Source organism: Lactuca serriola, chromosome 5 (assembly GCF_051521515.1).
Source record: "Lactuca serriola cultivar US96UC23 chromosome 5, Lser_US96UC23_V15, whole genome shotgun sequence".
Taxonomy (NCBI): domain Eukaryota; kingdom Viridiplantae; phylum Streptophyta; class Magnoliopsida; order Asterales; family Asteraceae; genus Lactuca; species Lactuca serriola.
Genome location: NC_136412.1, coordinates 259,255,101 through 259,273,224, shown reverse-complemented (window position 1 = coordinate 259,273,224; position 18,124 = coordinate 259,255,101). Strand labels below are relative to the sequence as shown.

Below are 18,124 nucleotides of genomic sequence, written 5' to 3'. Positions count from 1 at the left end.
CCGTCGAGTCCCCCTCTGGACTCGCCGATTTCCCTTGTCTGTTTGGGCTATCTTGATGGATTAAGCCCCAACACTTCATATCCGAGCTTCATACTTCACAAAAAACCTGAAAATGTCCTTTCAAGGGTAAAGTTTCCAACTTTACCCGTTACTACCTCTTCTTAATGGGTTTAGCTCAAACCCTAACTCCTTGGGACCCAAAACTTGGTCCTTAAGCCATCCATACACCAAACTAAGACTAACAACCACAGATCTAAACCTCTAACACTACTTGGACATGTAAAGCTCCCATATTTCTCTTCATGCATGGCCTTTTTGGGCTAAAAAGGCCAAGATGACACTTTATGGCTTGCATGGGGGCTCTAATGGTATAAAGTTTGCACCTTTATGCCATACCAGCCCTTCAAGGTATTAGATATGAAAGATTACCCACTTGGGTCGTCTATTCTCCAAAGGTTATCATTCTTGGGCCAAAACCTTCATAAAAGAGGAAGGAAGAGATCTAATGAACAAGAGGTCAAGATAGAAACTTGATTACCATAAAATGTAGCCAAAGAAGTGTAGTTTATGGAGCTACCCTCTTCCTTTTGAGCCTTCTAACTCCCTCTTCTTCTTCAAGCTTCAAGAAAACACAAGATTACTTACAAATGGCTCACATACTCACAAAGTGCTCTAGGGTTTCGTGGATTAGGGTTTGGGACTTAAAGGCTGGAAATGAGGCCATAAGGTGGAGATTAAGTTTCTTAAATAGGGAGTAAGACCCCAAAATTATGGTTTCATTCTGGCAGGCCTACTCGCCGAGTTGAGGGCTCTCAACTCGTCGAGTAGATAGCTTTAAACCCGCGTCCAATCTCGCTTCTACTCGACGAGTATGGGGCTCCCAACTCGTCAAGTTACTCTACAAAATAAACAAAATACAATTTAAATGCGTACCAGTAACGAGGCATTACAGAACGATACTTCCCTACCTTGTCTCAGAGCTTCTCTTAACCTCTTAAGGAACCAGGTACAACAGTAGAGATTATTTTCCACGTCCAGACCAAATGTTATAGGGAGTGTCTGGTTGTTCTCGTCGATAGCAACCACTACAAACATTGTTTTTAGGTACACCCCTCTAAGAGAGACATTACCTATGAACATGACAGACAAAAAACAGCATCTGAATGTGTAACAACCGTAGATCCGGGCTAGTCAATTTAGAGATAATAGGGGTCGAAAATGACTTTTCAAAAAAAGATTATTTACAATAAATAATCTTAACCAAGTTGTAGAATACTTCTCCAAGGTTCTGTACATATAAAGAACACCAAAATACGAGTTATAACGAAGAAGTTATGGTCCGTCAAAGTTTTACGGCAAAACTGACTCGACACCGGGAGACGTAAATAGTGAATTTACGATGGAGGACATTTTAGCCTTATAAATCTAAACAAAAGTTGTAGTATACGTTAAACTGAGAACATACAAAAAAGAACCCCCAAATCTGACTTCGTATGAGGAAGTTATGAGTTTCTAAGATTTGGCTTAGCAGTGCACAGTCCGAAACTCGAATTTTAGATGGAGCGGTTTTTGGCCTACACGACCTAAATAAGAATTGAAGATCTCATTAATAGGAACTCAACGGTAAAAATATAGAAGAAAACAGAGTCTGTATGTAGAAGTTATGAATTTTACACGGACATTTAACAGTATAATCTCCTCGTACTGTTAAATTTATGATCGGTCGAGAATTAGCCGACGGAGTAAAAATGAAAGTTGTAGATCTTATTTTTACCTACGCGTGGATATAAAGAACGTCAAAAACGGAGCTCGTATGTGAAAGTTACGGATTTTAGAATTCGGAAGTGTGTTGTGCGAAAATGGGTGACGTGGCACAATCTTGGCCATTGCTTTCTCCCCAAGCCTTGCCACCAGATGGTGACATGTGGCACCAAGTCCAGCCATATTTCACCCTATAAATAGAAACTCTCCCACCCTCATTTTCTTCACACATTTCCCATTCTTACTTCTCTTTACTCTTTCTCTCTCTCCCTCTCTCTCTCTAGAAACTTTATCTAGCCCTGAAACCCCCCGAAAAGCCTAGGGAACCTCCCTAGCACGAGGCGGAAGCCCCGGAGTGCTCGACGGCTCCGAGAAGAAGAGCTTTTCGGCTTGGGAATGCTGCTCCAATCAAATTCCGATTTTCTATAAAACCTGTTGTAAGTGAGCTACGCCTACGTTATTTTTAATATAGCTTTTATTTAATTATAGGAACGTTATTAGGAACTTATAATAAGTACTTGGGCTATTATTATGGGTTATATAAGTATTGTTTAACGCTTATATGATAGTAATAATAGCTAGACTATTAATTAGTCTCGAAGAATAATAGACTAAACTCTAGTGGTAATAATACTAGGTTTCGTCGAACGAAATTATTTTTAAGAAGCGAAGCGCTGTCTGAGTTCGGAATCACCACCTTTTCAAGTGAGTGCATGGTTCCTTTCATCTTACACATAGATATGAAGTATTTTTTATAAACTACGTGTTATGCGTGCATATTATTTGTATACTTGCTATCTATGCTGGATGAACAATTTTATACAAGTTTTATATGATTTAAATTGTATATGTATTTATATCTACGTAATATGTTGGGTAAAACATGGGTAGATGAAATATGAGTTGGATGATGAGTTAAGAGGTGATATAGACCATGAGGTAAGGGTGAGAGGTGGACGATGTGAGAAGCCTTGTTCCCAAATGTTGGCCCCATCATCTAACAGAGTATGGATGACAACCACAGACTATTCTAGACAGTCCAATGGAACACTAGCAGGCTCGCAACCTATAGGTATTGTGAACGATGTGTTCATCGGTGTACTCTAAAAACTCATTAACATGTATTGCGAGCGGAATCTCAAAAACGATACTGTCAATAAACGAGATAACCTTAGCAGTTGTGATTGAATGACAATACTGGCAGCTGCGCCTCAACGATCTCTGAGTCCCATCCTGTCCAACTCACTGAGTCACCACTCAACTCAATGATCTGCATCTTAACCATAAGAGGTTGGGGTTTTCTGCGACCTGACTCGCCGAGTCCTCGGCAATCTTCAACAGACTTGTCGAGTTGTTCTTCCAACTCGCCGAGTCCATGCTCATGTTCATAAAACTCGCCGAGTACACCCATGTGACTCGCCAAGTCTCTTCAGCTCTCTATCCATACGGTGGCTTTTCGAGCCATGCAGGGGCTCCAATCCATGGATCCACTCTTCTACTGTTTATCCCTCACGTAAAGTGACAAACTTTACGTGAAACCAAGGAACTATAGGCCCAAAACACTCTAGGGCTAGGGTTTACGAAAAAGGGGCTTCACCAACAACTTATTAACATAAGCTTTATGACCTTCTGGACCATCACAAGTCTAGATCTGAGGTAGTAACCTCAGATCTAGGCCTCTAACTTGACATAGATCTCAATCATGCCCAAAATGCCCCAAATCTCAAACATAAGATAGATCTAATTGCAATAAAGCCAAAGCAACAACTTATTACCTCAAGGATGACCTCCCACTGAAGAATAATCCAAATCTTTGCAAAGCCCCTTACTCCAAGCTTCCTGATCTTCAATATCTCTTCACAAAACCCCCTTATCTAGGTCCCAATTTGCTTCCAAAGGCTCTCACTCACGATTTAGGGTTTCTGGATCTCCAAAGGGGAGTAAAGAGGTTGGGGAAGGGATGTAATGTTCTTTAAATACGGCACAACCCCTGGGATTAGGGTTTTCTCGTCCAGACTAGACACGCCGAGTCCACTAGCCGACTCGTCGAGTCCGTCACTTACTTGCCCCGGATCCCGCTCCGACTCGTCGAGTTCCTCCCTGGACTCGACGATTTGACTGTTGATATGAAGTCACATTACATTGAGAGATTAAAGGATATATAAATCACTAGTGATAATGAATATAAGTTCTGTTTATGCTTATGTTTCTGTATTGACGATGACATCCTAAATGTTTTAAAATGAATACAAATACTTTTCTTTGGAAATGCTTTGATAACGTATTTATCATATTTTACTGGGAACAAATTCCGCAACACTTTTATTAAAAGAGGTACTCTAATTTTTATAAAGCATAAACAAAATCGGTCTTTTCTGGCCGTGAAAATGGGGATGTCACAATTGGTATCAGAGCATTAGTTTAAGCGAACTAGGAATAAGGATTTATTTCTAGACTTAAACTTAGAATGCTAAGCAAGGATTGTGAGGAGTGTGTCTAATAAAATTTAGGTAAAGCACTTGAATAGACACAAGCACTAGCTAATTTATTGAAAATGTCTAACATGCTTTTATGTGCTAAATGATTTATGATATGCATTGTATGATCGGACCTATGGTCTGTTGCCGACCGGATCTAGAAACTTTATGTGTTCAGATTTCTAAACGTTTAATAACAGTATTAGAACCGGCATATAACTTTTCGGAGAAATAGGGAGAATTACACATCGATCGTAAATAAAATCTTTCCTATCTTAATTCTCGTCATTGCACACCGAACGTCTGATTTGGTATATAGATTGAAATGCCAAGAACCCGTAGTGGAGTCGGGAATGCATATGTGAACAGGAATCAACCACCAGTGATTGAACAAATACCTGTTGTAGCAGATGCTCCTGAGCCAATTACAATGGAAGGAGTACAAGCCATGATACGGGCTATGTTGGATGAATAATGGGAAGAGATGAGGCAAATGTTGCATGAAAATAGGGACGAACCTACAATGCCAGTTGAACAGCCCAAATTGAACGATGGGCAGTCAGAAGGAGGGAACTACAGTGGGAACGTTGGTCAAGTTAACCCACCAATAGTTCGACAAAACAACCATTATGACGGAGTCGAGAGGAATGGATGCAAGTACAAGGATTTTCTGACTTGCAAGCCATCGACTTTCACTAGAAAGGAAGATCCGATCGGAGTCATGGATTGGATCTCGAAGATGGAGTTAGCTTTCATGACATGTAGTTGCAGAGGCAAGTTACAGACCACCTTTGCAGTACGTCAATTCCGAGGAGGAGCTGTACGCTGGTGGAATACCCTGGGGAAGACTTTGAACGCCAATGATCCCCTGCAACTGACATGGGAAGAGTTTTTGATGTAGTTCAAACGCAAGTACTGCTCAGCCCAAAACTTGCTCGAGCTAGAGAACCAGTTCCTGACCTTGAAGAAAGGAAGTATGTCAATTGATGAATACACAAACAACTTCACAGAGAAGACGGAGTTCTCCTTGCGTCTTGTTCCGGATGAGTTGACGAAAATCGACAAGTACGCAAAGGGACTTCCAAGTCTGTGGAGGATATGATTAAGGGAAGAGCTGCCAACAAGATTGAGGTTGGCGAAAAGAGGAAGTTTGAGGGGTCTACGAGGCCCAATAAGAAGATCAAGACTGGTTGAAAGGAGTTTAGCGGAGGAGGAAACAAAGTGAAATGGTGCGAGAAGTGTAAGAAGAAGCACTTCGGGAAATGTAGCGATAAAGTGACTTGCTAAAAGTGTGGGAAGACCGGACATTACGCCAACGAGTGCACCGCCAGCAAAAGGGTGTGTTATGAATGTCGTGAAGAAGGGAACGTTGCTAAGGATTGCCCGAAGAAGAAAGAGGCGGCAATACCAAACATTCCACCGAAACCGAAGGCAAGAGCGTTCCATATGATCCTTGACGAAGAATATGGAAATAAAAGGGATTAGGAATAAGGATCTATGAAGTAGTCGTGTAAATAGTACCACGTGGTGTAGCCTATTAGAGGCATAGTATAGGTTGAACTTGAACACCTATGTAATCGTTTCAAGGAATAATATAAAACCATCGTTTTGTTATCTAATGTGTCAAGTTGTTATGTGATTTTCTTGTATGGTGACTTGGGTGAACTGCGAGACAATACTTGGGACGAGTATGAGTAGGTGTGAAAGGTAGTAGAGGCCTATACTACCGGAAGCACATGACTCACGCTTTGATCAGGGAAAGTCACAAGGTTACCAAGAAGCTAGTAATTGAAACCGTTTTATTCAAATATGTCATTACCATCGTTTCGTTAATGACTAAGAGGATGATTGTTATTCCGACCCTAGTGGTCATATCAAATTGAGTCTGACTATGATAAGTATGTTACGTGGTTCATAGAACCAAGTTTGATGTAGCATCTGACTTAAGCCGGAAGACTGAAATAAAAGATAATCAAAGCGATCGGTAGAGGTATCGCGATAGTTGCGTGTAGCTAGAAATGCTAACTTTTAAGATGTGATTAGAACATGAAGAAATGTATAGTCTGTTCTGGAAGACTCTAAGAGACCTGAGTCTAAACGTGGGAACATACGATGATAAGTCAATAGAATATGACACATCGGTCCATTGTAGTAATAAAATAACTTATCTTAAGTTTGTTAAGAAGAAGAAGCACTCTCCAGTAATGATAGAGATTGTGACTTGAAGATCATAATTTGGAGTCTAACGTGAGATAGGGAGCAAGTGCAAGATCGAGCACCGCCTGCAATCAGGAAGTCATAGAGTTAGATACTCGTTCGAAGAAACATCAAAGTTACAGTTATTACTTAGAATGAAGAGATCACATATGGAGTCATCATGTGAACCTTATTTCGTTGATGATTCCGGGACGTAATCATCCTAAGGGGGAGATAATTGTAACGCCCGTAGATCCGGGCTAGTCAATTTAGAGATAATAGGGGTCAAAAATAAACTTTTCGACGAAAAATTATTTAGAATAAATAATATTAACCAAGTTGTAGAATACGTCTCAAGGGATCCGTACATATAAAGAACGCCAAAATCCGAGTTATAACGAAGAAGTTATGGTCCGTCGAAGTTTTACGGCAAAACCGACACGACACCGGGAGACGTAAATAGTGAATTTACGATGGAGGACTTTTCAGCCTTATAAATCTAAACAAAAGTTTTAGTATACATTAAACTGAGAACATACAAAAAAGAACCCCCAAATCTGACTTTGTATGAGCAAGTTATGAGTTTCTAAGATTTGGCTTAGCAGTGCACAGTCCGAAACTCGAATTTTAGATCGAGCGGTTTTTCGCCTACACGACCTAAATGAGAATTGAATATCTCATTAATAGGAACTCAACGGTAAAAATATAGAAGAAAACAGAGTCCGTATGTAGAAGTTATGAACGCGGACATTTAACAGTATAATCTCCTCGTACTGTTAAATTTAAGATCGGTCGAGAATTAGCCGACGGAGTCAAAATAAAAGTTGTAGATCTTATTTTTACCTACGCGGGAATATAAATAACGTCAAAAACCGAGCTCATATGTGAAAGTTACGAATTTTAGAAGTCGGAAGTATGTTGTGCGAAAATGGGTGACGTGGCACAATCTTCGTCATTGCTTTCTCCCCAAGTTTTGCCACCAGATGGTGACAAGTGGCACCAAGTCCTGCCATATTCACCCTATAAATAGAACCTCTCTCACCCTCATTTGCTTCACACCTTTCCCATTCTTACTTCTCTTTACTTTCTCTCTCTAGAACCTCTCTCTAGCCCCGAAACCCCCCGAAAAGCCTAGGGAACCTCCCTAGCACGAGGCGGAAGCCCCGGAATGCTCGACGGCTCTGAGAAGAAGAGATTTTCGGCTCGGGAACTCTGCTCCAATCAAAGTCCGGTTTTCTATAAAACCCGTTGTAAGTGAGTTACGCCTACGTTATTTTTAATATAGCTTTTATTTAATTATAGGAACGTTATTAGGAACTTATAATAAGTACTTGGGCTATTATTATGGGTTATATAAGTATTGTTTAACGCTTATATAATAGTAATAATAGCTAGACTATTAATTAGTCTCGAAGAATAATAGACTAAACTCTAGTGGTAATAATACTAGGTCTCGTCGAAGGAAATTATTTTTAAGAAGCGAAGCGTTGTCTGAGTTCGGAATCACCACCTTTCAAGTGAGTGCATGGTCCCTTTCATCTTACACATATATATGAAGTATTTTATATAAATTACGTGTTATGTGTGCATATTATCTGTATACTTGCTATCTATGCTGGATGAACGATTTTATATAAGTTTTATATGATTTATACTGTATATGTATTTATATCTACGTAATATGTTGGGTAAAACATGGGTAGATGAAATGGGAGTTGGATAATGAGTTGAGAGGTGATATAGACCATGAGGTAAGGGTGAGAGGTGGACGATGTGAGAAGCCTTGTTCCCAAATGTTGGCCACGTCATCTAGCAGAGTATGGATGATAACCACAGACTATTCTAGACAGTCCAGTGGAACACTAGCAGGCTCGCAACCTATAGGTATTGTGAACAATGTGTTCACCGGTGTACTCTAAAAACCCATTGACATGTATTGCGAGTGGACTCTCGAAAACGATATTGTCAATAAACGAGATAACCCTAGCAGCTGTGCTCGAAGGACAATACTGGCAGTTGCGCCTCATATAGAATATCATAAATATGGCAGTTGTGCCTAAGTGATAGAACTAGCAACTGTGCTTGACAATTGTGTCATTAACAACGATGGACTTCGTACTTATTCCTTAGGATAATCCTTAGGAATGAATGAATGAGAAATAGCTGATTCTTAGGGTAGACCCTTAAGAGTAAAGAAGATAATGAGGATGGGTAATTGGGTTAACTGTTTGATGATTAAACATAATAATTATATTATTGTGGGTTGAAACCCTATGTACTCACCAGGTTTCCCAACCTGACTCACTCAGTTTATTTATATCACATGTGTTAATATGAAGTCACATTACACTGAGAGATTAAAGGAGATATAAATCACTAGTGATAATGAATGTAAGTTCTGTTTATGCTTATGTTTCTGTATTGATGATAACATCCTAAATGTTTTAAAATGAATACAAATACTTTTCTTTGGAAATGTTTTGATAATGTCTTTATCATATTTTACTGGGAACAAATTTCACAACACTTTTATTAAAAGAGGTACTCTGATTTTTATAAAGCATAAACAAAATCGGTCTTTTCTGGCCGTAAAAATGGGGATGTCACAGAATGCATGGACCTATATTTTTTTGGGAAAAAAATGAATTAATTTAGATGTAGAAACATTATATATTTTAAAGAAACAATAGAAAAGTTCTATATATATATATATATATATATATATATATATATATATATATATATATATATATATATATATATATATATCGTTTCGAAGCTTGTTTTGTGGCGATCGGATGGGTGGTGTGTGTATATATATATATATATATATATATATATATATATATATATATATATATATATATATATATATATATATATATATATATATATATATATATACACCACCCATCCGATCGCCACAAAACAAGCTTCGAAACGATCCATTAAATCAATAATCAATTTTGATGTGAGTGTAAGTATGCGTGTTAGTTCATCTAAGGTTGTGAAGGTAAATAGACATGTTGTTAAAGCTTGATTCATGATAACTCTCTGAGAAACTCATTTTGAAGCAGTTTTATAAGAGATAATTATGGATTACTTGATTGAAGGTATGGTTCTAAGCACATATGGACACACACACACGCGCGCGCGCGCACACACACACACACATATATATATATATATATATATATATATATATATATATATATATATATATATATATATATATATATATATATATATATATATCCCATCCCATATTATAATAAAAACTCTTTTTCACTTCCACATGTCATCTTCTAAACAATCCTTAGATTTTTTTCCCGCCTAGTGATATCCAAATATTTTACGAAATTGCCCATCGATTCTTTTGGATGCATAGATTAATCTTGATATCCTATTATTCTCCCCTAATCTCCCATACTATTTCCTAATTTGTAAACCAGATTCAAAAATTGAAATTCAAAAATAGTAGATATGACAATTCTTCATCTTCCTAAATCGTGCCAAAACCCTAGACTTAGAAGCCGCCTTCTTCATTTGAACCGACGTATTCCAGTGCTACGATCTAATTACCATAAATTAAGATCGCCTTCCTCTTATTTGACCGGGTATGATATTTGAGTTTTATTCTATTTCTCCTTCTAAAAACCGTGTCTACATATTCCGTGAAATGTTTTCACATGTAGCAAAAAAACTGACCACATCGTGAGTTGTAAAATGATTGAAGAAAAGGTAATCACCTCTATTACCCTCCGAACATCCACCACCATTGCAGCTTCACCCTTTCACATCCTCACCATCAAACAATCAACACAGTCACATCTCTTTGAGCCATCAATCATTAGAACATGTATGTAAGGTTAAAGTTGTTATTAAAAAAAAGTATTCTTCCTTTTAATTATACCCAAAAAGTATTTATCGTTTTAGTTTTTGGTTTCCGTGTGTTGATTTAGGTTGAAATGGTTGTTCATATGGGTTATCTTCTCTTAGGACTTGGTTCTGCATCTTTTATGCGTCTATCTACATTCCGATAGTGGTATTATTTTAGGTTTGTTTGTCACGAGTTTTAAAGTATTTTGTTTTCTTTTCTTTGTTACAAGTTGAAGATATGAAGTTATCCTTCTTGATGGTGTTTTCAACCATAGATCTGGTCAGTTTTAAAGCTACGGTTGATAGACATAGTATAGTTAGGATGTCAAAGCATAAACATTATCTCTTGAGTGATAAAATGTAGAATGATCCATGCACAAATGTTGGAAAAGGGTTGAATTTTCCAAAAGATAGTAATGTCGAATGTATGGATTAACCTTTTTCAAGTAATATATTTACTGGAAAGGGAATTGTTGGGAGACGGATTAAAAAGTATATATATTAAAAGATAGATGTAGATAATGTCTATCATTACAATTATTAAAACCACTTTTTGTTTTTGACTTGCATATAATGTCTATGATTACAATTAGAAAATTGATAACATTTATACTTTGATAGGATAAAAGAATGGGCTTATGATAAAATACTGTTTCTTATTTTGTAGGCTAAACTGTTTTTTTATGTTGGAATTCGGGTGGTATATGTCTTACTATAGTTATAGAGTTTGCTTCAACAAAGGTTGATATTTAAGCTTTTGGTTCTTTAATTATCTTTATTGTTTTGGTAGTTTAGTTCCCATTGACCTTGATAAGACTTGGTCAACTTGAATAGGAAATCAGGCATGTGGGGTGTTAGCAAAGCTTGAGCCGATGAACAGAGGATTTAATGCATTGGATGCGAGCATCGATAGGCTTATGAACCTAATTTGATAAATTGGTGTCTTAATCTTTTTTTAAATTTTGGTAACTGAGAAAAATGTTTTTAAAGGAAAAAACTATATGGATTAGCAACGTACTTTAACCAATATAGGCAATGCACTTTATCTTTTACCCATAACACTGACATTTTGCTAATCTTTACCTCTAATAACAGTGTAGTTCCATCGTGGGTAAAACCATTGAATTACATTGCTATTAAGGGTAAGGAAATAAAAAGTATAATTTCTATGTTTGTAAAAGGACTAAAGTACATTGATATATCCTATAATTTACCCATTTTAAACGGTAAAAAAGGCATAATACTTTAACTATTACATAAAATCGCTAAGTGGCTAAATCAATAAAACGGTAAACATTGACATCCTCATTTCAAGCATTCAACTTTGGTCTATGGAACCTCAATTAAGGACCAAAATTGATATGGAACGTTGAAATGAGAACCAAATTATTAGAAAACTTATGTTTTGAAAGTACTATGTTTCAGTTATAACATTAAAACATTGTAATTTTTATGTCTTTTACGATTCGTAAGTTTTACTTTGACTATCTAACTAATGATAGTATTATATTTCAATTGTAAAATTAATTTTAAAAATCCAAGCTATTAGGATATTATGTTTTTCCGTTACAAGACATCGTACAACAAAAAATCTAATGTTCTTGATTTTATTTACAAATTATAGCATTGCAACGTTATTTTCTATATTTTAGTTATTATACTCTTGAAATTTGTAGAACTGTGAAATTATAATCTTTTATAACATTATACTTTTCATCATAACATTGCACTTTCAAGAGTATTGGAGCTAAATGCATGAAATAAAAAACCACTTTTATTTGTCTTTGTAATATCACATCTTACTTTAAATTATGTTTATTACTTTCCTTTTTATTATTTTTTTTATTTAAGCATTGTACTTTGAAAAAACAATGTGATAATGCACAAAATAGTGTATGTGAAGCAGAAGTATGATGCTTTAATCAAAAGAAACAGAAGTAAGATGGTTCTCCTTCAACTCCCCATAACCCACAACTGCTCACCTGTTCTATCTTCTGTGCCACTTAGACATGTTCCAATTCTCAGTTTCAAACTATTTATCCTCATTCAATAATCAATATCATGTTAGAGCTTTTCCTACCTTATTTTTTTCCACTTGAACCTTCTTATCAAGACATTATGATGAATTGGGGCTTTTCTTTGTAGATATAAAATTTCACTTTTTTTTAAAGCTTATCTATCTTGAATTTTACTTTATATTTGACTATTTTATTTATTTTACCCATAATTTACAAAAACATATTATTTAATGTTTGTTCCTGGTTCCGTTTTATGCACAATTGGTTTTGGCAGTGAAGGTAAAATGAATGAAAGTCCTATATATATGATTTCGAGAAGATGAATGAATTATGATTATGAATAAACTAATTCATTAAAATGCAATGCCTCAAATCTCAATGCATTTACGATTTTCTATATTTTGAATATGGCCTAAAATCTCAATGTATTTACTGATTTATGTAAGGTATAAATATACACTATGATTATGAATGAATTGATTTCTATTTCTTATTATTATTTTTTTAAATTTACTTTAAGGCCTAATATAGCAACTTACTGTCATAACAATAAAAGTGCAATGTTGTTTTTTTCTATTTCAAAGTAGGATGTTATATTAGATTTTGTAGGTGACTTTTCTCGCCCTCATGTTAAGTTTGAGGTAAATAATAAAATAATAATATATTTGAGGTGAACAAATAATAAAAAATTACAAAATTTTGTGGTTTTATGAAAAGTTGTATATTTTTATCAAAGTATGTCAATGTCAATATAATTAATGATTATTATTCTTATAGTTTATATATTATTTTATTTTATGAATCTTGGATTCCACATGTTATAACCTTGTGTGTGTATATATATATATATATATATATATATATATATATATATATATATATATATATATATATATATATATATATATATATATATATATATATATATAACGAAAAAAACTAATGTTATAATCTGAAATAGGAACTCCGGAATGTAGACCATAGCTCCGGAATACTATGTTCCGGAGCAAGTGGTCATTTTACCAAAATAAATGTTGGTTATTTTTGTTAAAACAGTGGTTTATAATGATTTAATTACTCCAACTTCCCATATAGATAAAACTAGGGGTGCAAACGAGCCAAGCTACTCGCGAGCTACTCGATATCGGATCATTGAAAGCTCGACTCGAAACCGATTTTAAACAAGCCCGAGCCGAGCTCGAGCTTAATATTAAGCTTGTTTATTAAACGAGCTCGAGCTTAAGCCTATGTCACAAAGCTCGATTAGGCTCGTGAGCCTAAATGAGCCTTTATATAATATTATTTATTATTATTTGTATATATTAAAATAAAAACATATTAGGGGAATTATGAATTTAGGGTATTAGTAAACGAGTTTTTTAACGAGCTCAAGCCGAGCTTAAACTTATTTAGGCACACCAGATAAAAACGAGTCGAGCCCGAGCCCGAGCCGAGCTTGTATAACTCTTTACAAGCTCGAGCCGAGCTCAGTAAAAGAAAGCTCGAATCGAGCCGAACTCGAGCCTCATATAACTTAAACGAGCCGAGCCGAGTCTGGCCAGGCTCGGGCTCGGCTCGTTTGCACCCCTACATAAAACTACAAATAGTGGTTCTTGTGTATTTTTTTTACTAAGGTCTAAAGTACTTTGATTTTTAAGAAATGATTTTTATTTAAGGGTTTCATCCGACTGACATGTGTTAGTTTTTTTTTATTAAAATGATCATTTTGTCCTTTATTTTATTTTATCTATCAATTTCTTTTTTTATATTATTTAAGTTATACCCATCCAAATGTCTAGACTTAACCGAACGGCCACCTCACCCCTCCCATTCTTTCCGGCATATTTCTCGAAGGTCTTCACCGGTGATGATAATTGACACCGGCACGACCACCCTCGTTCATCAACTTGACAATAAAAAACATACTTTTATACTCGTCAATTTCATCAAAATTAGCATTTCAATTTTTTTTTTAATCTGAATATTTAATCATAGTATATCACAACAAGCTGGCATCCTATCATAACCAAACTTAATATTGGGTCATTCGACATGTTCTCTTCCATTTTTGTATTTCGCTATTCATTAAACAAGACACATACATAGTCACATAGTCACAGCATAAAATCAAAAACAAAAGATTTGGGTCCTACTTACAACTAAGATAATAAGTTCATGGTGACTAGAAGAGTGACATATCTGGAGGTGGCCCATAAACACTCTGCCATGAAAATGGAATCACCCATCTACCACCTTCATTTCCTGAACAACAACAACAAGCATATCAGTGCATCAAATAAGGGCATGTTTTGTTAATGGAATTGGAATTCGAGATTCCATTCTGTTTGGTTTGGTTGCAAAAGAGATGGAATTCAATTTCATAGGATTCTTTCAAGTTCTACATACAAACAGAATTTTGAATGATAGTTATGTCTTTATTATTGAAATTCAATTCCATGTTTGATGGATTTCACAATTCCTAGGGGAGTGTGGAAGGGGTTCAATTTCATTCTTATTTCTTTTTATGATATTACTGAAATAGTTAACAGGGTTTATCACTGGATTGTTGAAAGAAACTTTTCAAAATGTCTTCATGTTTTCAGTATGTTTACCTGATAACTCAGGTTGAACAAGTCACCTCTTTCCAATTTTTCCCTTTTGGCCCAGATTTTAAATTTTGTTACAAATTTGGTCCGAATATTAAATTTTATTACGAATTCTTACCAAATTCAATTTTATTTACAAATTTATTTTTCTATAAGTTTTTTAAGACCTTTTCAGAAAACTTTACAAATTGCAACTTTTTTATGATTTTTTTCTTGGTTTAACTTACAAATTTATTTTTCTACAACTGTTTAAAAGCTTTTTTAGAACTCATCTCCATGCATTACAAAGTGTTTTACAAATTTTAATACAACTTTTTAAACTTGGGTTATAACTTTTTGAATTTTTATACACTCAAATACAATTTTAATACAACTGCTTTTAACCAAAAGTATTTTGTACATGTTTTAAAAAAATTATAACTTTTTTTAATACATTTTAACTAGAAGTTTATAAACTTTTTTTACAATTTTTTAATACAACATTTTAAACTTCTATTACATTTTTTTTGAACTTCTTTTTCACTTTCATACGACTTATCTTTAACGGAAGTATTTTTAAATGTTATAAAAAAGTATTAAAAAAGTTATAAAAATTCGAAAAAAGTCTTTAAAGAGTTGTAGAAAAATTAAATTTTGGATGAATTCGTAATAAAACTTAATGTTCTGACCAAATTCGCAAGAAAAGTTGAAATCTAGGCCAAAAGTGTAAAATTGGTTACATGAGTTGGTTACCCTTTTAAAAAATAAAATGCGTTTGTTGGCAAATTGAAAACATTTTGGAAAGTAACCCTAGTTAAAAAAAAAAAAAAAAAAAAAAAAAAAAAAAAACAATTATATATTTACAATTAAAAAAGAAACTATGTAAATATAGAAAAAAAAAATCTCTAAATTTTTATAATTGAATTCCATTTCATTTCCTGCCAACAAATGTGTGACAGATTATGATTCCTTAATCCAATTCCTTTGACAGACTCCATTCCTTCCAAAAACAGTATGTGAACCAACTTTTTGATGTATATCTAGAAGTAAATAAATGTAATATTAAAAAAAATCAAAAATCACCTTTAAAGGATTCAGGACTCTGTCCCACAAGATTGCATGCTGCCTCTGCTAAATGAAACGCATCAGAAATGTTATCTCCTTCAGAGCAATAACATAACAAGCAGGTCACCTTCAAACCTTTGGCCTAATCAATATTAAAAAATTGTCAATTAAATTACCATTTTTTAATCATGAATTGAAATGGTTGATTAACAAAATGGTATTTGAGGATTACTTTGAAACAAGAAAACATTGCAGCAAAAGGAAGACTTGGATAGTAGTCTTCTTCTCCAAGATCATCTTCAAGAGATGAAATATCTTCTTCGGTAGCATTACCTTCGGCTAAATCATTGAGATACTTCCATAGTTTTTGAGTAGGATCATATTCCTTCATTCTTTTAAACCCTAGTTTTTCACAGTTATCATCTGCTCCATCTACTTTTGCATTAGAAAGGTAATAAATCTGCAAACCACTGAAATAGTCACAATGTCATTAAATAGAAACAAAGTTTCACTCTTCTTACACTTAGGGTAACTAAATTATTTGCTAAAACACTGAATCAGTAAATACCTTGACATATCAATTGTCTGCCATCTGCCAAAGTCTAAGCTAGAGAGGATTACAATATGCTTCTTTCCACAAGCAACAGCAAAATCAGCAAGATTTTTAGCAAACTCAACCATCATTCCCTGTTTAGATAGCCAATCAGGACACAATTATTTCAGCAAATCAAAATCATTATTCAATACAAGTTGTGTAGCCATAGGCTAAAGAGGAAGATGATAAGATATCACACTTCACTGAAACCTAAGTGCGTACATTGATGAAAACCACAAAGTAATTTCTTATATGGATAAAAACACACACAATTTATATAAACAACTCAATGACATAAAGATGCAAAGCTTACCTTAACAACTGGTGATCTTTGTTGGATTAGGGTCAATGCATTAGAAGGTGACTCGTAAGCTGCACAGCAGAAGTAAAACTTATGATTAGAGAGTAAGTACACTATTGAATAACATCTTGTCAAACATGTGAAGCAGCATATGAACAGATGCAAAGATGAACAGATAAAAAAACTGAGCTACAACCTTCAAGAGGGAGAGCAAGGTCGCCTTGAGGAGTAGGAGTATAAGCATCATTTCCTACACAAGGAAGAACGTTCGGATCATCGAGGTAACCAATTCGCTCAGCTTTAGTCGAAGCTATCAAAAGATCCACCGCCAATTGCCCCACATTTCCAATCGATAACGCTGGCTAAATTAATCAATCAACCAAAATGATAATTAACGCCATAAATTGGATAACACGCAACCTCAACTTCTATGATTTTTAAGTTACAAACAACAACAACGACAAGTAAATACACAGTGTTAAACCCTAGGCGGGAAACGAATAGAACAAACCAGGATTAACGTTGAGCATTCATCGTAGAGGTGCTTGCCTTCTTCGAGATTCAGCTCCATCGGATTAAAAAACCTTAGCGTATCAAATTAGAAGGGATTTTGTAGATCAGTATCCGTTTGTATGAATTCGTGTGTTCTTGCTGAACAAGTAGCTCCTAGTCTCCTACACAAGTTTTGTTTGAGGACGTATTCTGTGTTTCTTGGGTTATGGCTCAAACATTCAAACTGGGTCGGGTTGCGGCCCACATATATAATTCAAAAATGCATGACCTAGTGGTGCACAAACACATGTTAAAATCGATTTAGGTTTTTGACCAACATTTTTTATTTCGGTTTTTGGTTAAAACCTAACTGATTAGGAATGGCAACGGAGGGGTTCGGGGCGGGACATGGTTTTCCAAACCCATCCCGATATATTTCGAGTATCTTATCGGGGCGCTCCATCGGGTGTCAGATTTTCCCGTCAGGTTTCGGGTATCTTATCAGGTTTATAGCAATTCATAACGAAATCTTTATTCCATTTTAGGGTACCCCAATGTCTTATAAAAAACACATGTTCTAGCATCACTTTTAAATTAAAATACGATGCATCACTTTAATAAAATAAATTGAATATTATATTAAAAATTATTTGATTTAAGTTTAGTATAATACGTCAAAACATAAAAAATTGTTAATAACTAAAAAGATTATTTGATTTAAGTTTAATGTAATACGTCAAAACATAAAAAAATGA

General features: G+C 34.9%; 1 protein-coding gene across 1 annotated transcript; it reads right to left on the bottom strand.

The window, feature by feature from the left end:
* Positions 1-14,349: 14,349 nt before the first annotated feature.
* On the bottom strand, positions 14,350-17,583 carry LOC145054122 (clast3-like protein). The gene is made up of 7 exons (XM_079002255.1): positions 17,389-17,583; positions 17,074-17,239; positions 16,890-16,948; positions 16,550-16,668; positions 16,214-16,451; positions 16,000-16,123; positions 14,350-14,593 (listed from the first exon to the last, which is right to left on the bottom strand). The coding sequence occupies exons 1-7, from the start codon at positions 17,446-17,448 to the stop codon at positions 14,514-14,516; spliced, it is 846 nt and encodes a 281-aa protein (XP_078858381.1). The 5' UTR covers positions 17,449-17,583; the 3' UTR covers positions 14,350-14,513.
* Between the last annotated feature and the right edge of the window lie 541 nt (positions 17,584-18,124).